The sequence below is a fragment of the Medicago truncatula genome, chromosome 6 (genome assembly GCF_003473485.1).
Source record: "Medicago truncatula cultivar Jemalong A17 chromosome 6, MtrunA17r5.0-ANR, whole genome shotgun sequence".
NCBI lineage: Eukaryota > Viridiplantae > Streptophyta > Magnoliopsida > Fabales > Fabaceae > Medicago > Medicago truncatula.
In genome coordinates this window covers 38,528,092-38,555,398 of record NC_053047.1, presented here as the reverse complement: position 1 = coordinate 38,555,398, position 27,307 = coordinate 38,528,092, and the positions used below count along the sequence as shown (strand labels likewise).

General features: G+C 32.4%; 1 protein-coding gene across 6 annotated transcripts in view; it reads left to right on the top strand.

The window, feature by feature from the left end:
* Positions 1-26,650, top strand: part of LOC25496829 (LEAF RUST 10 DISEASE-RESISTANCE LOCUS RECEPTOR-LIKE PROTEIN KINASE-like 2.5) — a 28,281-nt gene extending 1,631 nt beyond the window's left edge. Inside the window, exons 3-12 of one of the 6 annotated variants that reach the window (XM_039835312.1) lie at positions 5,098-5,184; positions 5,311-5,346; positions 13,526-13,626; positions 14,381-14,549; positions 15,735-15,806; positions 22,519-22,677; positions 22,835-22,951; positions 23,349-23,384; positions 26,279-26,334; positions 26,450-26,650. In XM_039835312.1, the coding sequence (XP_039691246.1) occupies positions 5,098-5,184; positions 5,311-5,346; positions 13,526-13,626; positions 14,381-14,549; positions 15,735-15,806; positions 22,519-22,677; positions 22,835-22,951; positions 23,349-23,384; positions 26,279-26,298 (797 nt within the window). In that variant the 3' untranslated portion in view covers positions 26,299-26,334; positions 26,450-26,650. Of the gene's footprint in view, positions 1-4,628; positions 4,855-5,097; positions 5,185-5,310; positions 5,347-10,708; positions 11,814-13,525; positions 13,627-14,380; positions 14,550-15,734; positions 15,807-19,214; positions 19,464-22,518; positions 22,678-22,834; positions 22,952-23,348; positions 23,385-24,200; positions 24,420-26,278; positions 26,335-26,449 lie in introns of those variants that run through there. The other 5 variants (XM_024786247.2, XM_039826552.1, XR_005646741.1 and 2 more) reach the window with 5 other exon arrangements.
* The last annotated feature ends 657 nt before the right edge of the window (positions 26,651-27,307 follow it).

Sequence of the window (27,307 nt, the reverse complement as noted above, 5' to 3'; positions counted from 1 at the left end):
TTGGTCAAATATTTGCCACTCACAAATATTTTAATGTGGTCGGTTCCATTGAGTTATCGGTTACGATTGAAAATCGGGAGATTTCACAACATCATCAAACACCACAACCGTGTCAAACACCTCCATTGTTTTCACAAACACAATATGAGTTTGAACACCCATCTTCATCACAACAATTACCGTACACGCAGTTGTTCTCACAAACACAATATGAGTTTGACCCCCCTTCTTCATCACAACAATTACCGTACACCCAACCGTTTTCACAAACACAGTATGAATTTGAACCCTCATCTTCACAACCACCACCACAAACACAACCAGAAACACAAACCCGCCTAGAAGACATCCCAGACACCATTCAAGATCAAGAAGAAGAAGCTAGTAGTGAAAGTGATGAAGACGAGGCACTTCAGCATGATGCAGATGAAGAAGACGAACATGAAAACAGAAATGAAGAAGATATTTGGAGGAACATTATGGCTGGCACACAACACAACCACCGCTACAGGCAGTGCCGATCAGAGCTGCTTATTGTCCCCCGCTGCATATGCGTAACGTTGATGTTGATGCATATGATGCTCTGTGTAACACCAGCTCGTTTTCCCAACTTAAAAATTTCATAAACAAATATCAGAGTATCCATCAAATACGGGATATTACACTTCTTAAAAATCACAAATAAGATAATTAACAAATTATCCAACATCATAAATCTTTAACATAATAGTAGCGGATTAAATCGTCATAAATATAAGTCTTGGCACGCAGGCCTCATAAAACATCTAATAAGTTCAGTCAAACATCTTATTCATAAACATCATAATCAATACGTAAAGAAATGGAAAATAGTCATAAAGTATCCCATCCCGTTACGTATCAGAGCAACCTAAGGACTCAGTGAGGAACAAGTCACTCACGACACCAACACCAGTAACCTAATCCTGATTACCTACAAGTTACTCATACGAAGAGCAACATTTCCAAGCAGAAGGGGTGAGATTTCACAAAACAATAACATTAAGCATATAATTCAATAATTACATTTAACAACTTAAATCATCATCTTACCAAAAATATATCATTTAACACTTCTTAATAATTCAAGAAACAATCACAATCTTATCATCTTAGACTCGACAAATGCGACTATGCAACTTAGACCTCTTATATGCATGTGGTACCAGTTCATCGTAATAGTATTAATATACTGTCAGGCGTAAGCCCCCATCGTGGTTGAGCTAAAGCTCCATCGTGGTGAGTACAAAGCTCCGGAGCAGTAAGCCCCCAACATATGTATGCTAATGCATGGACTCGACATCTTAAACATCTTAAACAACTTCGTAAATAGTCCAATAATTTGGAACATCATCATCATCAACTTGGATTGACTCATGCAACTTAGTTAAATAACAAAACAGCAACTAAACAGTATGCAAGTCATCGTGATATAACAATATCGAATGCAATTCATCAACTTCATATCATCAACATAAATCATGCAATGTTTATACATTTATATAACATCAACAACATCATCGGATTAAAAAATTTAGACTCACTGGAACATCAACAGCAAGCTAGGCAACTTAGTTCTTAACATCTAAAATCATCTCACAACAACTCGTGCGACAAGGACCGCATTTAACCTAACAAGGCATGTTGTAAAGGGGTAGCTCGCGAGGCGAGAGCCTCTGCTCGCCATGGAGAGTACAGGTTCATTCCCAAGGAATTCGTTTTCTGATCTTTCCAGGTTCAATCTCATTCTACATTCTTTCCCAATCGTTATTAGACTTATTCAGGCACTCAAAAGCATCTAAGGGTCATCTCAAAAGTCAAAAATACAGAATCTTGCATGCTCTCTGGTCTAGCTCGCTATGGCGAGTATGTTTGCTCGCTGTGGCGAGCTGCATCGCGCAACTCGCGAGGCGAGGGGAAATGGCTCGCGAGGTGAGCAATGAATCTTCATCACTCGCGAGGCGAGGTTCATAGCTCGCAAAGGTGAGCGATGAATGTCGCTACGGGCAGAAGTGCAGTTTTCACCAAAAATCACTAATTCTCATGGTTTTAAGCCTAACATTAATTCCAGAATTCATCCTACACATTATCTAAGGTCTAGGGACAGTTTCTACATCAATTTAACAATTTTTCACCGTTTGATCATTAATTCTCCAATTTTGACTTAATTCTCAATTCCTCTAAAACTCATCCTAATTCATGTTAAACCTAATCATTGCATCATATACTTAATGAAATTGCAGAGTTAGTCTCACCCTTACCTTGTTAGATGAAAATCGCAGCCCTAGGTCTCTCTTGCTCTTCTCTTGACTTTTCTCCCTTTTTCAAAAGTTTTCACGTACAATGTGTTTCTCTAAAATTAGGTTTTCTCTATTTATATCTCCTCTAATTATCTTATCTTATTTCTCTTTCTCCCCCAAAACTCTCTAAAATCTCAAAACAACCCCCAAACTCAATATTTTATTTATTTTTCAAATCTTATTTTATTAAACAATAAAATAAGTACCAACTCCTCATAAATCACATAAAATCACCTCAATCATATAAAACCTCTTAAATCACACATATATCATATAAATATAATATAAACTCATCTAAATAACTTCTAGACTCAATTAAATAATTAAATAATTTGAAACGGGCGTTACACTCTGCCTACCGACGATCACTGGAATTCGAATGAATAAAATAATTATTGTTTTTAAATTAAATATATCATCATTATCATTACTATATTTTTATTTATCAATATTATTTATCATTACTATACTTTTAATGTAAAAAAAAGAAAAAAAATAAAAAATAATGAGTCCCGCCATTTGAAATGGCGGGAATGACCAAAAAATAATAATAATAAAAAAAAAGAGTGCAGTCTAACGCGACGGCTGTCAGACCGGCGGCCAGTTCCGCCGTTTCAAATGGCGGGAACGGCAAATAAGACAAAAAAAAAAAAAAAAACCAAAAGTGGGTCATTTTGAAAATTGTTTTCAATAGGGGGTCAAACTGGAATTTTTTTTCGAAAAGAGGGTCAGAAAAAAAAAATTCACTAATTTTCAGGGTGGGCGGGAGCCTAGGGCACCATTTTCGTAAGGACATTCAAATTATTATATTAATGTTGTAGTCAGTACTATATAGATATATTTAATTTTAAATCCTTTTAATTAATTATATTGAAAATATGTTTTTAAATAACTTTGATCATGAATGAATCTTTTGCAATAAAAAATGCAAGAGAAAAAACACTCAAATAATTAAAAGGGTATTATTAATTTCGTCTAGGGCACTAAAAGTCTTAGAACCAGCCCCGTTGACTTAGATTTAGATTACCATTAGCCTAACTAATTTGAGTAAGTTTAAATTTTTTTTTTTTGTTTTTTGAGCAAGTGAGTAAGTTTAAGTTATTAATGTGTTAATTACTACTCTATTTATAAAGTAATTCTAGTATGGTCACGAGCAGTATTCACTTTATGATTTTTATGAAATTCACATTATTATCCACAATCATTGTCTGTGGGAAATTTCCAACTTTTTTTTATAGGGGTTAAACTAAAATTCGCTTAAATGGTAGAGGATGAAAATGGTCCCTCGCCAATATTCGCTTAATATTATTTAATCTTAAAAAAAATTCTATTTTTACAATCTAACTTTGATAATATTCCTTTAAAACAAAAATTATGAAAATGGTCCCTCACCAATTTATTTGTTTATAGACCACAAAAGTGACAAACATACTCTCTTCGTCTCTATATATAAGATATCTTTGTATTTTTCGCATTTCTTTAAATAATTGTGAACATAATTAATGTGTCTATTTTATATGTCAATATTACTAAATTGTTATTTGTTTGTATGTGTATTAAATTTGACTTTTCATATTTTAAAACAAGTTAATAATATTAATTAGAGGTATATTTTTGAAGAAAAAAAATAACAAATTTATTTAGTAATTTGTACAAGTGATGTTTTTTTTTCTTTTCTTGAAGTGTACTTAAGATTAGGAACTGTGGAAGTATGTTACAAATTTGATGATAAACACGATGAACCAAACCACTTCAAAATGGCACTGCAAAATGTTTGCAAAATTTTCTTTTATAAGCATACACATACTAATGTAAAAATTTGGCAAGTAGATTGCAGCACAAAAGGTGGAAAATGTGACAATATCTCAAAAGGGTCGCAGGGATTAATATTCTTTAATGGTACCGCTAATATAGTGGTGCGAATTCTTTCTGTGTTGATTTTGATTAAGTTACCGCTGTGATGATTACTAATTTACTACTCTATTTATAGAGTAATTCTAGTATGGTCCCGAAAAGTACTCACTTTTTTAGGGTATTTACGTGTATATATCTTTGAAATACATATAACTCATGGGTTCCAGCTATAGTAAGGCACTATGAGAGATGTTGAAATTTCTTCTCCTACATGCCTATAGAAAGTAGCTTGCGGTGCTTAACTTCAATTTGTGTCAGAAGCAATTTGAAAGCACGGCAGATGGTAGTTCAAAAGTCAAGGACGGTTGAGTATAGTGGTTGAATGTGAGAACCAAGCATTCAATGTTTGTGGTTCAAATCTCTCTATAAATAGAGAAGAGCTTCAGCAAAGCAATCACACCACAACACAACACAATCCTCGGGAGTTGAGAGAAAAATAGAGAGTTCCTCGTAAGAGTGTGAGAGAAAAATATAGTAAGCCAATTTGTGAGAGTTGTATCTATAAATTTAGATACGTAGTTAGGTCCATCTGAGGGTGAAGATTTGTATTCCCATTATTATTATAGTGGAGATTTAAGAGGCCTACGGATCCCGTGGTTTTTTTCTTACTCACATTGAGAAGGTTTTCCACATTAAAATTTTGTTGTGTGTCATTTTATGTTTCCGCTAAAGTGCCTATTTTGAGTTCAGAGAGGAGGGAAATTATGCAGGCATTTCCCAACAATAATTTTTCTTCCTTAAAAAAAAAATACATATAATTTTTCTGTACTTTTTTAGGGTATTGATGTGTATAAAGATTTATTTTTTATTTTTTTTATCAGCATGTACTGTTACTAATGGTGAACAAAAAATGTATTATATATAGTTTGCAGTAATGGTACACGTTGTGATCACAAGGCCAATAACAGTAGATCAATTACATTATCTCCGACACGATCACCATCACCAACTGGTATGTCATTCACCCTTCTGCTTCTTTGATCATAAATTTTATAATCTGAGACTGTGTCTATAAAATTATTAAAGCAGAATATATATACCAACTTCTCTTGATGTTTATGCATATGATTGTTTTCAGGTAATCACTCTAACTGGAAAAGGAAAGTCATTATAGGTAATATATCAAACTTCACTTTAATTGTTATTGTTAATATTTAATTAATACATTTATAAACCAACTAGTTATTAGATAGTCAATTCCGCATGTATAGATAGGAGGATAAAAAATTGTAGGCAGATTTGATATGCATTATATACCAATGAGTGTGTGTGAGTTTCACTTATAGACATTTTGAAACAAAAATAAAAAAATAAAAAAAATACTAGATAATCAATCTTAAATCACGAGTCTTCAATTTTTTAACATAAAGAAAATGATTATTTATATTTTAGCATGTCTTTGGTGACATTAATATTTTAGCATGTTTTTTGGTGACATTAATGTATGTGAATTCTAACATATATTATGCATGAGAGTTGTTGTTCCTACATTTGATTTGGCTGTTGCACACGAGTATTTTACGTTTTTGCCTCCTCGGCAGTTAACTGTCGAAATTTTTGAAATCCGGCTGCAGTTAACTGCCAAGGAAAACAAATTATGCAGACTGTGGGTTCTGCATAATTCTAAATATTTCCAAGCCATTTTTCGCCCAGTTTTTACCTATAATTAATCCAGAGCATTTCCAAAGGCAAAATAATTCATACAACATTGAAACTCGGACATAAACAAGGTAAATACAATATCTTTTACAATTGTCCATAATTAAATCAAACCGACATTTGGTTCCAATTACACAAACGTTTGAAATTCATCAAAACGTTACAAAGTGTCCATAATTAAACAACTCATTACACATCATTAAATTAAATCCCTACATACATTCAACGCAATTGCATATCGATCAAACATACATATATAATATATTATCTTCCACCATATTCTAAAACATAAATCCGACGTCGCTATCGTCGCGAATAAGCCAAGGCATATAGCTTGCCGTTTTCCAAGCGTATTCATCTCTATCTTCTCCTAGGTCTATGCATGGCATTTGACCAAACAAGTGACGTGTATATTGATTTTCACCAAGATGCTCAAAATAATTGTTAAGTTGTGCCTTCAAATCGTGAAGAGAGTCCGTCGACGTTATCATAACCTTAACCGTCGTTTTAAACGCGGAGTACCTAACACGCCCTTCAATTTGTCCAACCTCAGACATGTCTCACTTGAAAAAAGCTTTAAGAAAAGAATCATAGATTAGAACAAAATTAAATGGAATGTAATAACGAATAATTCAAATGTGTAAACATTAATAAGCTATAAACAAGTATTGCACTAGTTTCACCACATAAAAGTCATATTATCATATACTACCTCCGTCCCTATTTATAAGACCCTTTTGAAAAAAAAATTTGTCCCTTTTTATAAGACCCCTTTGCTATTTCCAACTACATTAATTATTTCTTTACATACATGCCCCTATTTATTATACATCTTTTTCTTCAATCAACAATAAATAACATGTTGAAAACATAAACCAACTCTCTCTTAAAGGATAAAATTGTAAAAACAATAGTAATTACAAACATATTTAATACAAATATCGACTATCTTAATTCCCGTTATTTTTTCAAAAGGGTCCTATAATTAGGGACGGAGGTAGTATATATATATATATATATATCGATATATCGATATAAATTACATAATGTTAGTTATATATTGGCCATAAAAAATTGGCGTTACAATTTCGACCCCAAAATATACGTCGTTGTAATTTCTACCAAAAAAAAGGACTAACACCGACAAAAAAATCACTCATTAAAAGGCAAGTGATTGGAGAAGATCAAGTGACATAGAATCTTCCTCATCTTCCGGAATAACTTCAAATTGTTGCTTTGGTTTTTCGGGAGTGTCCAACAAAATAGGCGCCGCTTTGTTTGACTTCTTTTCTAGTTTCGACAATTTGTTTCCACTTTCAATAGCCATGAGCTTTCGAAACAACTCATGTTAATCCAAATACTCATCTTCCCACGTCACCTCATCTTATTTCTTTTGATTGTGCCACTCCGTAGATGATGGAGGTAGTGGACAACCATTCTTCAAATAAATAAGCACGAAATGATTCGGAATTGCCCCAAGGCACAAGATGGGAGCTTTTTGATTACCCGGCGGTGGTGGCCCTCTTAGTGGGAAAAAAGATTCCGAGTTTCCAACTTCAAGATTTGTCAACACGACCACACACATTTTGTAATAGTTAGCAACAATGTGTCCCATGTCCGGAAAAGTCAACCACTTATTAACAAGATGTGCACAACTTTTCGTATTTGCGGGAGGATGTAAGCCATTTAAAATGTAGTTATAACGATCCTCATCCGCAAATACTTCAACATAATCACCTCTATGATCTTTCAACTCTTGAATAAGGTGTGTACGGAGCATGAGATGATTTTTTTCGGTCAATCCCATGAACTGGGCTATAGTCCGGAATCCACAATGTCCATCGTCGATAACATCCACCACTTTTTCAATAAATGGAAGCATGAAGCGTGGCATATAATCAATAGGACTCATAACCGGGATAGCCTTAGGCTTTGGATACCGAGTAGGTGGTGGAAGTGGGGAAAGTGATGTTTTACCAAGACGAGCACCTTTTTTCCTTTTGTTTGATGATGTTGTTGGTGATGGTGACGGTTGGCTATCCGGATTTTTGGAATCAACAACCTCCCACGAAGAAGGGATCCGACTAGTCGATGTAATTTTTCCTTTAGACCTCGCAATGTCGACTTTTTTCTTTGCTCCCTTGGTTGGTACTTTTCGTGGTGGTGGAGACATCATGGTGGTTTCAGGAAATGTCAACTGCCGTAAACCCTCTTTGACCTCAACCTTCATTTGGAAAGGGAGTTTCTTTAGATGTTCTACAATAGCCTTCAACTCAACCTCGACACAAAAACCAACTTCGTTACTTTCTTCACCCATACGTAACTTAAGCCAATGGTGGTATATCTCATCAATAAAATTGGCTTCTCTTCAAGGAGCTTAGTAGCAATTTCGCATGGACATGGTAACCCGTAAGAAGTCCTTTGAACACAACCTCAAATGTCATTGTACATGCACAATGTTTTCCTACAATGTGTCTCTTCCAAAGCAATGTTGTCCAAAGCATATCTAGACACATGACCACCTATCCCCGAGTACAAAGTGACATATTTGAATCTATGTTCCAACACGCTAACGCTCTGACCAAAGGTTGTTTGTATAGCAATGAACTGAAGCAACAACATGTCATGTATTTTCTCCCAACAAGTACCCAAATCACCCACACTATTGTCCAAATATTTCTTCAATAAATCGTGAGCTGATTCGACCCTCTTGGTGGTCCTGCAACCAAGATGCAACACATGGTCTGTCCATGCCCTCACAATTTTGTCCTTCACTTCATTCAAGGTGGTCATGACATATTTTTTGAAAATTGGAAAATCACTACATGAATCTTGGAACTCCACTAATGCATTTGCATATAACTGTCGAGTGGGCGATTCAACTATAGCTTTCCATGCCCTCAATATCTTCTTGACAACATCGCGATTACTCACCTCTTTCCCATCCTTTTTTCCCAAAGGATATTTGCAATCTAAGACGCACCTTTGTTTAACATTTGCTTGCACATCAAAGTAGCAATTCATTGCATAACTTTCGGGGAAAACATTTGCAACCACTTTCATCAAAGACATATCCCTGTCGGTAACAATCACCTTAGGCATATTCATCTTTGACGAAAGAAGTTTACCAAACATTTTTAAAACCCAAACAAAGTTTTCCTCTTTCTCATGTGTCACAAATCCAAACCCAACCGAATATGTCAAATCGGTCGAAGTGATCCCAACTACCTCAAACATTGGCATCCTGTACATGTTGGTTTTGTAGGTGGAGTCCATAACCAAAACCGTTGGAAAATTGTTAAACAACTTAACGGATGTTGTATGAGCCCAAAAGATATCTTCGATTGTAGTACTTTCACTTTGTGTTCTTGAGTAATAAGTATAGTTGTGCTCCTCCAACTTCGAGATTAGATATTGCAACGGCTTCTTGTCACCTCTATTTGCCTTCCATATTTGTTGACGTTCATTGTACACTTGCTTCATATTTGTCATGCAATGTGGTCTTTTGTTCTTCAAATGTATAAAAATATTTCTTGGAAGCATCTTGCTCTTGATCAAGTCACGTACAATCTTCTTGTCATTCTCCTTTAATCTACCGGCAAGAATGTGTCCTTCTAAAGTCGGCTCCATCGCATGGTTGTGAACTCCATTAAGAATGTTCAATCCTCATTCCTTTGTTACCTTACTTTGATATCCACTAATCATGAACAACCACCCACATTTTCACACACTAGGCGGAACATTGGATTGATCAAGCTTGATCTGTGTGTAACAATTGTAAATCCCGCCTTATTTGCTTGACGACGCGCCCACTCAAGCAATTCATCTCTATCTTTCGACTTAACGTCGTCTGAAAAAAAACTTAGCCGTGTCGACCTCGTGGGCTACGGGTGGGAGGACACTGGAACCGCCAACATACTTTGAAGCTTCAACATGGACGGAAGCTCCATCAATGTTTGGCTTCGCTTCAACCCTAGGCGGTTTGACATCTCCGGAAATTTCGACAAAATTATGTTTTGTCTCTCCCAGAACATCTTCCGCGTTCTCTACCATTACTATAATTAAACAACACATAAATATAAATTAACAACTAACTAATGCATAAACATCAATGCCATAATGAATTAAAACAAAAAAAACAAAAAAAATAGGAAAAAATGGCAATAGCTGCCATTTTTTCGTTGTGATAATTTTTCACAAGAGTTCCTCGGCACCTTACTACCTTGGTTTTCCTCGGCACCAAACTACCGAAGTTTTCCTCGGCAGTTAACCGCCGAGGATTCTCATGACAGAGTTCTACGTAACTGACGTAGATACCCATAACAAACTCAAAAAATGAACGGATTAAAATGCTCAATATCTTTTTTTTACGTCAAAAGTGTGTTGATACCTCCTATGCTTGATGCTTGAATGATTTTGGATCAATATTTGATAAAAAATAATAATATTGGATTTGGGGATTGAATGGTAGGGAAAATGAAGTTGATGATGAAATAGTGTGTAGGGGGAGCAGATGGCTGTTTCATCAGATGAAACATATTCCTCGGCAGTTAACTACCGATGTTTTCCTCGACAGTTAACTGCAGCCGGATTTCAAATTCCTCGGCAGTTAACTGCTAAGGGGGCATTTCAGTAATTTACTGGTGTGTCTTAGCCCTCTTCAATGTGTCAGCAGCAAGGTTCATTATACATTATCCCTACCAACTCGGCTAAACTCACGTCAAATAACTATATAAGAAAAAAGAATATAACTTTTATTTATTCAGTCATGTTTCTTCCATCGGCCCATATAATTAATCAATTCTCCTCATAAACAGGTGTTGTAACTGCAGTTATGGCCGTATTGTTATTGTGCACCATTATCTATTGTCTTAGAAGCAAATTATTAATACGGCAAGGAAAGCTTCAGTTTAGAACTAAGAATGATACAAATATTGAAGCATTTTTAAAAGATCATGGAGCTCTATTGCAGAAAAGATATAAATATTCAGAAATAAAGAAAATGACAGACTCTTTCAAGGTTAAACTTGGTCAAGGTGGTTTTGGTGTTGTGTACAAAGGAAAGTTATTCAATGGTTGTCATGTCGCTATAAAGATATTGAATTCATCCAAAGGAAACGGTGAAGAATTTATTAATGAGGTTTCCAGTATTACTAGAACCTCACATGTTAACGTTGTTACCCTTCTTGGATTTTGTTTTGAAGGCACAAAAAAAGCACTCATATATGAATTTATGTCCAATGGTTCACTTGACAAATTTATTTACAATAAGGGACCTGAAACAATTGCATCTTTGAGTTGGGAGAATTTGTATCAAATTGCAAAAGGGATAGCTCGTGGGCTAGAGTACTTGCATAGAGGATGTACCACTCGAATTTTACATTTTGACATAAAACCACATAACATTCTTTTAGATGAAAACTTATGTCCAAAGATTTCAGATTTTGGACTTGCAAAACTCTGTCCAAAACAAGAGAGCATTATTTCAATGTCAGATCAAAGAGGGACAATGGGATATGTAGCTCCAGAAGTGTGGAATAGACATTTTGGAGGAGTTTCACACAAATCTGATGTTTATAGTTATGGAATGATGTTGCTAGAAATGGTTGGAGGGAGGAAAAACATCATTGCTGATGCAAGTCACACTAGTGAGATATACTTTCCACATTGGGTATACAATAGGCTAGAGCTTGGCACTAATCTGAGACCTGATGGGGTTATGGATACAGAAGAAGATGAGATTGCAAGGAGAATGACTATTGTGGGTTTATGGTGCATTCAAACATTTCCAAGTGATAGACCTACAATGAGTAAAGTTATTGAAATGTTAGAAGTTAACATGAATTCACTTGAAATACCACCCAAACCGTTGCTTTCTTCTCCTACTAGGTCAATATCAGAGTCTTCTAAGTCTTAAACAGAGTAAGTATAGTTATTATTTAAGGAGAGGGTAAGTATAATTGTTATATATATTTTAAACAGAGTGGATAACCACTTCAAATGATAACAATCTCCACCCTTTTAATCATCTTGTGAAGCTATTGGGTTTAAGTGTCTCAAATAGTTTTTACATTTGATATTGCAAAGTCATGAATAATTGATCATGTAAATTAAACTCTTATAATGTTATCATCTTTATAACCTTTAGAAGTTTGTTGCTGCATATGCTACAATGGAGAACATGTTATACTAGAAAATATTTTTATCTTATTTGGAAGTACTTTCTCCGTCCTTATATAGAAGCACCCTTTTATTAGAAGGAAAGAGTGCTTATATATAGGGACGGAGGGAGTAATTAGTAAGCCGAGATCGATGAATATCCTTAATGTGTTATGAAAATATTAATAAAATATTAATATTTTCCCATAATAATGACATCTAAATTTTTTATTTGAGGTGATCTAAATTTTCATGAGAAATGCTAACATATAATCGACACATAGATGAAAGTTATGTATTAAAAATGTACCATAACATGACCAGGGATATGTTAGCATAACCAAATTTTTATTCATACGGACCATTGTAATGACACCCAAATTAAAAACTTATAATTAAAGGTATCAAATCCTTTATAATCAATATCATTGAAGAGTCCACTTGAATCCAAACCCTTAAATATTTTACCTCTCTTGTTTTTAACGTTCAATTATCTTCACCTCCAAAAAAAAAAACATTCAATTCTCTTCCATCTTTTCGTCGTAGAGGATTCTAAATTGAATGAATATTTCTTAAGAAATGTTTTTTTTTTTTTGACAAGATTTCTTAAGAAATGTTATCTGCAGCAAATTTGTTTTTACGAATTTATCCCGAGGAGTTATTTAGTTGACCAGTACGGCACTACCTACATGATTGCCACAAAACCGGAATTAAAATGTGAACAAAATTGTGTTGCCTTTAATATTTCTTATGTCAAGCTCTCTTAGAAGGAAAAAAAATACTCCAAAATTCTAGTCTAATTTGAAATTACTTAATATATTTATTATTTTTCTCAAATATACCCTTTTTAATAAATATTTTTTTCCTTTATTGAAAAAAAAGATATATATATTTTTCCACAAATATATGGTATTATGATTATTCGACGATGATTGTAGGGGTGTGTCTCTCCCCGTTTAGTTTTTTCTTTTCGGGCTTAGGCCCCTTTTAATACAATAATACCAAAAAAGAAAAAGAACAATTCAGTAATAATACTTCACATTTCACAAAATATCCACAATAATTAATATACGTCAAAATTGTTTATAAAGTGAGGGACCAAAGTAGTGGTATATATCCCTTATTTTTTCTTACCAAATTTAATATTAGCCTTTCAAAAAAAAAAATCCTGAAAATTAATATCCTATTTGGACATTTGACTTCATCCACAATATTGACTCAAGAATCTAACCACTAAAGACTAGTAACAAAAGCCAATATTACAACACTTGGTGGTGGCTTCTCTTGATAATTTCCAAACCAAGATAAGATCAATAATATGTCGATGCAACTTTTTCTATTGGATAAGGTGTTGATATTTTGTGTTCTAGCACTTGCATCTGCTCAAAGTGCTAACAACGTGAAGGCTACATATCAATCATACAATCCTCATAAAATTAAATGGAACTTGAACACATCTGGTGTATTTTGTGCAGCTCAGGATGGGAACAAATCATTGTCATGGCGTAGTGAATTTGGTTGGGCTGCCTTCTGTGGACATGCTGTTGGCAAAGGTGTTTGTGGCAAGTGCTTAAATGTATGTATGCATATGCTTTTATTACTTGAGTTGTTTTTCTATTGTGCTTAAATCAGCTGGTCTAATTAGAAAATTGGATTCTTATTCACGCAGTCAAATGACTGCGTGGCTGTCTTTAATCATAAGTAAATTTAATTTTTTTTGTTAAAAAATAAAAATACTTAAGCTTGAGATCTAAATAGTCTAATTTTGATCAATCGGTCACATAGTCACAAACAACATAAATGTGAGCAATCAACAATGACTTTGGGGAAATTTCGATCTCATATTTATTAGAAATAACTAACACTATTGGATTGGATACTAACGACTAAATTGGTAATTTACCAAGTTTGATGTTGTAAATATAAATTACCAATTGTCGTTTTATTCTCTCAATTACATAATTTTTTTAGTCCTTACCAAATTTGTTTATATTAAAATTGATCTTTTTAATATTTATTTTATTCTTAGGAACTAATTAAAATAAATCATTCTACATATTACGAAGATCAATTTAATACGCATAAATTTTGTGTGAACTAAAACAAGACAATAGGAACGAAAAGAAAAAGTTATATATTTAGAAGGACTAAAAGTAAAATATTATAGAGATTAAAATAAAAAAGTTGTATATTTGTTTGGGCTAAAAAATTAAACTTTAATATTTTAAAATAAATTTAAAATATTGTTCACTTCATAGATATTGTTGATAATATCCTAGAACTTTATTGATTAATAAATTAGTCATGGACTAATTGTTGGTCGATTGCAGGTGACAAACAAAGAAAATGGGATTATAGTCTCTAAAATAGTAAGAATTGTTGATACATGCACCAATGGAGGGCTAAAGTTAGATATTGATGTGTTTCAAAAGCTGGATAGCTTTGGGACCGGGAATGCTCAAGGTTACCTTATGGTGGATTATGAATTTGTGGATTGTGGTGAGTAGAATATTTATCTCTTTTATCATGTTAAGTTGATTATCCATAGTCACGTTGGTCCCTAAATGCGTAACGAATTGTCATAATAGTCTTTTAATATATCAAAATTTCAAAATAGTCTTTGATTCTACACTCTGTTAGTCAAAATAGTCTGTGGAGCTAAAATAATCTTTCAATACCCACCATAAGTCTTTTCATATATGGATTGAAATGTCAATAAAAAAGTACTTATTAAGACTGGTATGACAATAAGTAAATATATTGAAGTACTGATATGACAATATTAATGAAGTATTTTAATATCATGGACTATATTGATTAATGAAGTCCATATCAAGGACTTTTTTGAAAGTTCGATACATTGATGGACTATTGTGACTACTCGGCACACATTCAAAGATCAAAATAACTATTATCTCTTATGTTAATTTAGTCATCAATCTAAGTTATTTAACAATGTATAGATTACAGAAAAATGTTACTGAGGAGAAAATTGTTAATAGTGTGTATCAAACTCTTGAACTTTATTTTTTAAATCTGGATTTTCCCACACCAGGTTAAATCAATTTTCCCCCATAAAATTTGGATGCGGGTTGGTTTGGTTTGGTCGGATTGAATTTGTTTGCATACCTAGCATAGAGATAGACACAAAGTTATAATAACTTTCCTGCTCTAAAGTTAGCAAATTCAGACTCGGCCAACACACGTAAATTACTTATTTTCAAACACATTTTTAACTATTTTTTTTAGAAGAAATGTACACAAAATCCTTTAAGGCAGAAGCATGTAATTTTCGTTTAATAAACAACAACCTTCAATAGATAAATCTATTTCGTGTATGTTTGATATCACGGTCGATGTATCTTAATAAGATGACATACCGTGATTTTTCAAAAACTATATCAAATATAGTTTTTAAAAAATTACAGCGGATCACCGTGAATCTGATATACTTCCTATCATACCAAACATATGTTTTGACAAGTTTAAAGTGAGGATCAAAGGGAAGAAGTTGACATGTAGAACTAATAATAAACTTTATTTTTTGTCGGTTTTGTAGTTATAAAATGTGAGAAAACACCTTCTATAATTGAAATTAACATTAGCAACAAAAGGTAGTCATATAATAATATTTGCAAGATTAAACGTGGATTTAATTCTTAATTTTATTTTTTTTGTGAGGAGATTGCAACACAAAAGGTGGGAATTGTGGTTACATCTCAACAGAGACGCGACGACAAGCAATTCCTCGAAATGGTATTATTACTACTCTTTCATATTTATTCTTATTCATACTTAGAGCAATACTAAGAAAAAAGATTAAGTGCATGTTGGCTTTGAAACTATTGGGACAATATTTGCGGTGATACATAGCAATACCCTCTTACGTAAGTTACATTTATTTTTATAAAAAAGAAAAAATTATTATGTGAGTTGAACTCCAGATTCACTGTCCTCGTGAGCTTAACTCAGCTGATAAAGATAATGTATAATATATGCAAGGTTCAGGATTCGAACCCTGACGACCACAAAAAAAAAAACTCCAGATTCACTAAGACTAGTCTCAAAGCTTAACTCAGTTTATGAATGTTATTATTTACAAATCAATTGCATCCTCACGATGGCAGCAGAATTTGAATTCTTATCCTTGCGGCTTAGTCGAGACCATTTCTAAGATTTTGGTGGTCTAAAGGCAAACCTATAATTTAGACTCTAACTAATTAATAAGTATATATTTTTTTTTGAATTCATAAAATGTGAATAATTTTCTTTAAGATGATTGTTTTTATTACGTTAGATAATAATAGAATAAAAACATCAAACTTCATGAGTAATTTACAACAAAAACAATATACGTTGTGCACATGTTTATTGTAAATCAACCATTTTCTTTCAAAAGTACCCAATTCAATTCTCTAATAGGCCATTTTCAATTAAAATGTCTATGGTTTTAGCATCAAGAATACTCCAATTTCTAGGATCATAGATATCTAAAGGATAGATGAAGTGGTCATCTATGCCTACATTAACATTCGACGCATTAAAAACATTATCATTGATAAGATTGTCATCATTCCAATTTTCATTGGATTGTTCGAGATCATCTTCTTCTACGACCAATTAATCATAATTTGAAGACTATCATTTGTTTACAAACAAATTTATCTATGACTCACTTTTGTGATTTTGTTGCTCATTTTTTCTTCCCTTTTTCACTACAAGATGCATATTTTCGTGGCAACATTATACGATAAAATAATAAAACAAAAAATAAAATAATAATGCGTGAATCATACTCGGCAATGAAGATGCCGTTGAAACCCTTTTTCTTCTTACCCTTTAAGTTTCCAATGCAACTTTGTCTTTCTCTCATGTACCTTTTTATTTTGGTATACATTGTTATAGTGTTGTTGTTACAAATTAGGGATTTGAACTCTCTTTAGTAACATGATGTGATAAATTTTTAATAGACCAACAAAGAACTAAACTTTTAAGTATTATTATTTTTGGACTTAATAGACGCCTAATTTTTATATCTTGGGGCCTAATTAAATATTTTTTTGGCTTAGAACGGCCCTCTCCTTGCTCTGCCTCAGATACGACCCTAAGTTGAGTCAAACTTATTGGTGTGAGTATGATAGTTACTATAAGTCACCATATTTTTATATCTCAACATGGCAAAATGCGTCGATGCATCTTTCAATTAACCCGCAAAAAACGAGGCTCAAACAGTCACCATTGCAATCAACAGTTCATGTCATTTATCGAGGCTAAAATTATGTTGTCCCTCTCTTTTCAAATGATCCAAATACTAGCGAACCAAATGACATGTAAGTCAGTTCACCAAACTTTTGAAATGTCTGTTAAATGAACAAACTGAACAAATGGTCTGAAATACGAAAAGGGTCGATTGAAAAAATCCCAATCCAATGTTGAACAAGGTAACAAATAGCACTAAAAATATTACAATTCGTCATCGGGTTATACGACATCATCCTCACGTCGTCGTTATCATAAAGCAACAATTTCAAAACAATAAAGTAATGCACATAACATTTATAATACGTCAACATTAACCCAGATCACAAATACACCATATACACCTAACATGATACATATGCTATTACACTTCATTCCTAGACTTATATGCATCCCGGTACCGGTTTCTGATCAACATTTGTATGTCAGATTTGAGTTACTGAACATACAAATATCATTTGTCTTTCGTCATTTTTATGCAATGTGATATGATGCATGGAGACTCACTAACAACATGTAGTAAATACTCGACAACAGATCATCTTCACAACATAGCTCATTTACGTCGTCATTATTCAACATAATACAACATGGTTATTACTTCATCATTCAACATTTTTCAACATAGTCAATACATCATTACTCGACATCATAATCAATCAACATCTCCTTAAAACCTATATTCAACATTAACTATCTTCATTCACTAAGTGCTTGATCCTAACGACAACTCTCCATTCAATTTCATCTTATCAATTATTTTAACATCATTTATCCTCTTAATTCGAGCACACTCTATTTATTTTAACTTAAGTTCGTTACTTCACCATTATCATTATTTCTAATAGTATCCCTTACTTTAACTTACACCTTTATATTTCAAATTACCTTCGTCTTATTTCTCCGACTAGCATCTTCATTACCTTAAACCACTTCACCACTCTACTTGTTCATGTTGGTTCTATACCTTACCCTTTATGGAGTATCCTATTCTTCGTCTTAGATTTAAGCCTTTACCTCATCATTACTTCCACTTATAAAATCATATCTTCATATATTGACTCATTTCCTTCACCGTCTACTGCCTTATGCCACTAACATCATATGCTTGTTTTACTAATAGTTTGTACTTATTAGACTCAACCTTTATTCTAAGATTCTTTTATTATTTTCGTATTTTGTTTATGAACTATTCCAAATATAATCCCATTTTCTTCATTTAGCCATTATCTTCTTTCTCTCTCATCTAACCCTCTTCTAATCGATTCATATCCTAACTTATAGCTCCTACTACCCCTCACGTCATTCATTTACTTCATACACAACTGTATATCTTCATTTACAATCCCCTCATCATCTTCAGTTCTCTAATTCAACCTCACTATTACACTGTTATCAACCTATCTTATTATTCAAGAGTAACTCGACATTCATCCTTACTACGACCGACATATCTCACCCTATATTTTATTTTTAAACTACTCCCTTCTATCAGCAGTTAACTACACTTCATCGTATCTTTATCATTACCATTTAACTTGACTATTCTTCTCTTCAACCTAACAACTTTCCTACGTTCTCGCTCTTCATATATACTACTCGCTACAATTATCATTCACTCTCATTTACTATTATTTTCATCTTTATTAGTTCATGAATTACCCTTTTACAACTCTCTCTACTTTACCTTGAAGTCTTTCACAAACATCATTTATTACGTCATGCATCATCGTCATATAAAATTTATACTATCAACCTATGCCATCATATTACAACGTTAACATCTCATTGATCCATTAACATCATATCTACATATCATATATATAGTTTACATCTTCGTTATTTCAACATCATGTTTAAAACACACATCCATCATTAGGTGTATATGTTTGCCTGTGTTTTCAGCAAACTACGAGGTAGTTCTGATTGTTACAAGCGAGACCGGACTAGAGATCTCAGGAGCACGTTGTGCAAAGGTTTTGATTGAAAAAAAAAAGGTTTGAAAAAGAGCCACGAGATGCACTCAGATTACTTAGAGAGCATGACGGGTTTGTAAAGAAAAGGCATTGTCTCTCGACAGATTTGAGATTGCAAACAAAAGCAACGTAAAGTAAAAATGAAAAGATAAAGGGCTTTAAACATGTAAATTAAAGGAAAAGGTAAATGCAATGCATTAATCTAAAGGTGGTCTACAAATCAGTTTACATACATTCTATATAACTCATTTCCCTAGACGCATGTAGTTTGAATGTTGTAGAATTATGTATATGATTTGCGACCCATTTTCCAGCTTGTAAACACTTATTTGTACTAAAAACCTAACTGGCAAACCGTTAGCCCCATGATCAACACTTCCTCCATCTAGGACAACTGCTTGCCCCACGTTTCCACTAAGTAAACCGCTTCCAAACTTGAACTCGTGCTTTCCTGCCTTCATTGCTTGACCTTGACGCGAGCTTTCTTCGACTTTGTTCCATCGAACTTCAAATCACGCATTTGCTTGCTATATTGTCGAAATCTTCAACCTTATAATGAGAAAGCCTTCAATTCTTGCAAAGTAAAAGGTCAAACAAATGTTGATCATATTAAATGAGCCTGTTGAATTTAAAGGCTAACAATATCTCCTTATTCTTTTAGGCTCATTAAGTTTAGGATCACATCTTCATATATAGTTTAATCGTTACTATCTTTTATTGTCTTAAGCCACTCTCACCAGTTCATGTTTTAGACTCGTCATTATTGTGATATTTATATCTAAGACTCTCCTAGATATGAGATCACATCTCACTTCATCTAAATCACACAACCCGTGGTTTCAATGATTACATTAAAAAAAGGAGACACACTCCAATAAACAAAACATACCCTTTGCTGAAAAGATTTAGAGCGGTTCAAAAATACAACTCAAATAATTAGTCCAGCTCAATGCATTAAGGTCATACAAAGAGAGGCTCACAAATAACATTGACTCAAACCCTAATACTATTTTCTAAATATGATGGATTTGATCCAAATACAATTCAACTAAAACAAACCATCTATGTGCTTTGGTAATCAATGGCAACACACAAAGAGGTATAAAAAATAAAGTACAAGCCTTAACAACGAAATCCTAAAAAACTCAATTCAATAATATTGATTTCATAAATGAAACTATGTCTAATTCTTCCTTATATAACCATCCAGCAGTTTGGGCTTTTTCTTCACATGCTAAACAATCAGCAGACCAAAACGTATATTCGATCTTCACAATATTCTAGGAGAAAATATATTATTTTCTTAAATGTCTAGGACATTTAACTTAGAAAATACCACGTAGCAAACCGACAATGAAAAACTTCTAGAAACATACGCCTCTTGGATCACAAGTCATGACGTAAATAAAATCTTGAGTCAAATAAATATTCAAGGATTTCACGCAAAAATATAATCTTCCACGAAAGCAACACAAAGTACTTCACATGGTACATGATGTCGTACTAACATGTCTAGGAAATCTGGTCCAACATCTTGCTAGAACATCTTGTTTTAACAAAATGCGGCCAACAGTATTTAAAAATCAACAACAAAAAACCGAAAAAGATGGGTTGAGTTGGGTGGGTATGATTTAAAAAATGGAAAACCCACAAAAAATAATGGGTTTCGGGTAAAATCAGACACAAACCCAATAAAATCACGTACCCAATAATACCCGCATTTTTATTTTTATTTTTATTTTCATAAAAAAGAAGGGGAATACCAAAGATTTTGGTCATACATCAAGTCTAATCCAAAATTGACACAAGACATCCTCTATATCGAAAATAAAAAATGCTAGAGTTTCAAATTTGGATGTTGCACTTTTTGATTATTTTGATGCTAATGGAATTTATGTCTTGCAGTTTTAGTTTGTTACAAATACTTTATAATGAAATTTATTATTTCATATTATCATTATTATCTTATGACGCTAAAATAAAGTGAAAATAAGTTACATAATATTTTTTAGAAAAAAAAATAGTTCAGTAATTTTTATATAAAAAAAATAATATGAAACTCATCATTTAGTCATTTAATATTGAAAAAAAAAAAACAGAAAAATAATTTGGGTAATCCACTACCAGACAACCCAAATCAAAAATTAGAGGGTTTGGCCAAACAACACTAATAATGTAATGGATAAACACCCAAACTAGAGCACTTGTTATGGTTCGAGTCTTCGGTTTGGCCATACCCAATCCAAACCGACCCACATACACCTCTACTCATAGCCCTCTTTTAAGACCATAATTCCCTAATTCCTTAGGTGAATCCGTTTGAATAAAGGATAATTTAGAAATCACAAGCTAACAACTTTATATCCCTAGATTATCTGTTAAGTTGACCAATATATTAGATATAAGTTATAGGATGATGTCAGCAGTCATATAAACTATGTATTCAATTTATATTTTACCAGAACATAAAAACATTAAGCATGCATTATACTGAAGAAAATAGATTTGCAATTATAAGGAAATAGACTTTAGATATTACATTGTTCAAAAACTTTAGAACAAAATCATTCAAGACCTAATCATTAAGAAATTAGCTACTTATGGATAAAGCATAAACACCATACGAAAATAGGATTCATTACATTAAATGGATGGCTAACTATGAGTTTTGATAACCTCCCACCAGATCTTCAGTTTTTGAGCTCCAAAGATGCATTTTTTCGTCTCCAATTTTCGAACCCTTTGCACAAAAGCTCGTCTGACTTTTATAGATCCTCCTTTTGTAATTAAAAAATCGTGCCCCGATGGTAAAAAATCGTGCCACGAGTGTTTATTCAAATTCAAAATTCCTCCATACGCTCCTCAAATCGCGTCACAATATGCAGAAATCGTGACACATTTTTTTACGACTTGAAACTCCATAAATTTGTTCAAAATCATGTCACGGTGTATAAAAACTGTGACACTATGGTTTAATTACCTTGTTTCCTCAATTTCTATCATTTTCCACCTTATAACCCCTAAAAATCATATGAACTCTACTAAAAATCATAGAAACAACTAACAAAATAATGCATGACCTAATGTCATCACTAAACATTCAAGATATTAACGCAACCTCCATGTTTATGTTAGTTTTACTAATAGTGAAATCTTTAAAATTACATTATCTCAGTTTATTTTTCCAGCATATATTTGTTACTAATTAGTGAACAAAAAATTGCTACATATAGCTTGCAGTCCACAAAGTCGTGGAGCATCAGCTTGTCTCAAAGTCAATGGCTCAACTACAATGCGACCAACACAGACACCACCACCGACACAGGCACCGACACCAACACGGACATCATCGTTGTTACTGCCTAGTCCTATATCACCTAGACTTAAAGTTGGTATGTATATTCACCCATCTACAGGTTTTTACTCAGATTTAGTTTTCCCACGTATAGAATAATAAAAGTGCAAACCTAGGCTTTGAATTCATATGCAGGAATTATTTTTGTCAGAATATTTGTTTTACTAATATGAACAAAATTCTGCTGTATATAGTTTGCAGTAATGGTACACATTGTCCCAATGCCACTGCTGACAATAGCTCAATTACATTATCCTCGGCACCAGCACCAACACCAACACCGATACAACACATTCATCGTGCTACAACAGGTATGTATACTTCACCGTTTTACCGATTCAGATTTAGTTTTCATAAATTAAGATATAAAATATGTATTCAAAAGAAAGGTGTTTAAACTTTTAAACATTAAATACACAATTTAAAAAAAAAAAATTATTTCAAGAAAAGTGTTTCGCTTTCATTAAAAAAAAAAATAATTCGCCTATGATAAAAAAGTAGAAATTCAATAAGAGAGCTTTAAAAGACTATTTGTTTTTTTTTTTTTTTTGTTGAATTTAAAAAACTATTTGTTAGAATAGTCACGGTTATTGATTATTTTCTTTTCTAAAAAATTATAAAGACATAACTCCGTAAAAAAAAAAAAAAAAAAAAAAAAATCAAGAAACAGTAACAGTTCTTTCTTGCTCTCAATGCTTATTATTGCAGGTAGTGACTCTAATTGGAAAAGAACAGTCGTTATAGGTAAGTAAATCAAACTTCATGATTTCTATTACTATCAAACTTTAATTTAATGCACATGCGCAAAGCAAAAAAAAAAAAACAAAGTCAAGTATATTGATCTCGACTCAAATTAAAAGAGTCATTTGATAATTTTTCATATATTAACAAAAGTGTATAAGTGAAAGAAAAAGAAAAATAATTTTAAACGTTCTTATCAAGTTTTGACACATTCACCATTATCATAAATGTAAAATGAAAAATACATCCGCCTGTTATTATTATAAGCAAAAACTAATATTTTAGATTCATTCATTAAATGATATAAGTGATGTATAATAAAGATCATGTACATCGTTAATTAAATGAATCTACAACATATATATATATATATATATATATATGGATTTGCTAGAACACACCCACTAGTTTTTATGTGGGAGTGTTTTAGCAAAGCTACACCTTAAGGTGTATTTAACCACTTTTTAGTTATTCACTTGCTAAAATACTCCTTCTAAAAAATAAGTGGGTGTATTCTAGCAAATGCCTATAGGATTTGCTAGAACACACCCACTTGCTTTTTCTAGAAGGTGTGCTATAGCAATATACACCTTAAGGTGTATTTATTAACTTTTTAGTTATAACTTGCTAAAACACTCCCACATAAAAATTAGTGGGTGTGTTCTAGCAATATATATATTTGTGTCTAAATAAATTGTATTTAAGTTTGTGTCTACGTAAGTGTCTCTATAAGAAAAGACACATTATAACTTTTATTTATTTTCTTTGATTTCTTTCATCGGCATAAAAATAAAGGTAGTTCTCCTTTTGTAACAACAGGTTTCGGAAGTGCAACAATATCAGCATTGTTAGTGTGTATCATAATTTGTTATTTTAGAGGAAATTTAATAAATGTGTGTATAGTTTGGCGGTGACGATAATTGATTTTGATAGAATTGAGTTTGAGATAATTTATTTTGGCTAAAAATGAGTTGGATGTTAATTCGTTATTTTTGGATACACTTATTTAAAAGTGATTCTTATGGGTTGATGTTGTTTGGATAGTTTGAATCAAAATTGATTTTGAACTTTAAATGACCAAATTACCCTTTTAATTGTCTTTAACTAAATTTTTATTCTCATTTTAGATAATTATTTCAACTTATCTAAAATTAATAATGGATTTCAACTTCAATATAAATTATTTCCTCAAAAGAAAAAAAACTTCAATATAAATTATAACTATTTTTTTAACATTATTTTATTTCTTTCAACAAAAGAAAAATAAATATCCTCTCAACAAAGAAAAATAAATAATCGAAAACCCATAATATAAACACACTTAATGGGCCAAAGAGTTAAATAATAGAAACCCCAAGGGTTGTCTTCAACCTACACCTGCAGTCGGAAGACAATGAAAAAAAAAATAGAGTACTGAAGAAAAAAATATGTGTAGGAAGTTGGAGAATAAGATAAGGGTAATATGGTAAGTAAATTTGTCAACAAATATTCCAATCTATAGCTTTAAAGAAACTCATGTTTTGGGTAGATTCACGTTTTAGAGAATTGGTTTTAAAGTTATCCAAACATCCATGAGATGGTTGAATTGGCGTTTGGAATTGAAAACGGGAGTTTGGGGTTTACAAACGTGTAACCAAATAGATACTAATACAACAAGTAAAACTCTGGTTTAGCAAAAAGAACAATTCAAATATTGAAGCATTTTTAAAAGATCATAGAGCTCTATTGCAGAAAAGATATAAATTCTTTGAAATAAAGAGAATGCAAACTCATTCAAGGTTAAACTTGGTCAAGGAGGTTTTGGTGCTGTGTGCAAAGGAAAGTTAAACTTGAAGGTTAAACGGTGAAGAATTTATTAATGAGGTTGCTAGTATTTCTAGAACCTCGCATGTTAATATTGTCACCCTTCTTGGATTTTGTTACGAAGGCACCAAAAAAGCTCTTGTATATGAATTTATGTCTAATGGTTCTCTTGACAAATTTATCTACAATAAGGGACCTGAATCCATCACATCGCTGAGATAATTTGCATCAAATTGCGAAAGGGATAGCCAGTGGGCTACCTTGCTTGTCATTTTCTGCATAAATTGGGCAGAATTAGACACATAAAGCATAAATGGTATAAATACAACAATTGATAGATTTTCCTTAGATAACTTGCAAAACAAGTCACTAAAATGCCTAGATTAACACATAAAATATGTTACTTTTAAGCACTTATCAGTACTTCTTCACCAAAATCTGTCTTTAGTTTTGACACCCTGATTATACTTATTCATGCGTTTCATTCCTCCTAGGTCCTATTCAGCTCTCAGACATTCATTTTAACCGTCATATACTAGACAGAGTTGATTAGGCTCACCTTGTAATGACATTCAGAATAAATATCTGAAACCCAATGGTCCCACTACGTTCATTGAATTCTAATTACTCAAGGCACGATCTGAATCGACCTGCTCTGATACCAAATGTAACACACATACTAAATTTATCTAGAATATTTAGCATGTGCGTTAAACCTAGTATTAGATACATTAAAATTACAACATAATTTCTTTCAAATGAATATATACATCGGCACAAGTTCGTACATTTGATATATCTAAAGTTAAAGTATATTAAAAGGTGAATGTACATGATTATGTTGACTGAAAAAACTAATTGTTGACATTGAAATTGAGTACGTCAATTCACATTATAAAGGATTACATTTTAATTTCTTTGTTGAAATTTCTGTAATGGTTAAAAGTATGATAAGTGTAAGACTTGTATTTAAGTTAAAGAGAGGATTTTTCCATGTTTTGTACACTAACATGGCTGGAAACGTTCTATATTATTTTCCTTAAATTCTATGTTACTGAGTTTTGCTCACTATGTTTTTCGGGTGACGTTTCCAGGTATAGAAGTACACATTTGAGGACTGAGGACTGAGGAGTTTTGCTCAGATATTAATGTAAAATTTCATTTTTTTAAGTTGTAAACTTTTCAATAAAGTTTTTAAAGAGAATTAAAGTTTCTATTTAGAAAATATTTCATTCAAATTTTTAACTTAAATTTGGGTGTTACAGCAGCTATAGTGAAAGCGACTTTTGTCGAGGCCTTGAGACAAGAAGGCTTGGTCGCGGAGTTTTGTTTGCAACATTGGGTCCTGCCCAATTATGTGAAGGATATGGGCACTTAGGCATGTTCCATGGAGCCCGTTGTTTATCTAGGGCCGTTCTTAGAGTTTTACGGATCTTAGGCATAATATGAGAAAATGGTCCCTTATATAATACGTCATAATTTTTTTTAGTTCATTATTGTGATTTTATTAGTTCTTTATTTTATTTTATTTTTTTCCTCTTTTCACTACCATTTTTTTTAGGCAACATATTATGAAAATAAATCAAATACTTTACAAACACTAAAACAAAATAAAAAACCTTAGAAGAGAACAATAGCACATGCGAAATGATCATGAAGGCGTTTCACATCGGCTTAATGAGCATGAATGCTCTCGCATCAACTTGCAATATTGAATTCAATTTTACAATCCTTTCTATCAATTCAAGAAAGTTTTTTTTTTTTTTGAAAGATCAATTCAAGAAAGTTGTCATCACAATATTAATATAATTTATTTTTTTGAAACCTGAGAAATATAAGATTAAGATTAATTTCATAGACTCATTTTCAACTAAAATGTAATTGTTTTGTTATGAAAATTATCCCAATTTCTTTGATAATAAATATCATCAATATTTTTAATACTAGTGAGGCACATTATTAAGAACAAAGGGCCCAAAAAATATTGTCAATTTCTTCGATAATAATTTTTTTTCTTCACATTATTGAGAAAAATCAATTTTTTTATAAGGAGGGTCTATATAGAAATCTTTGTGTTATACAAGGGTATATATAGCAAATCTTGTCAAAAGGCCTAATACATT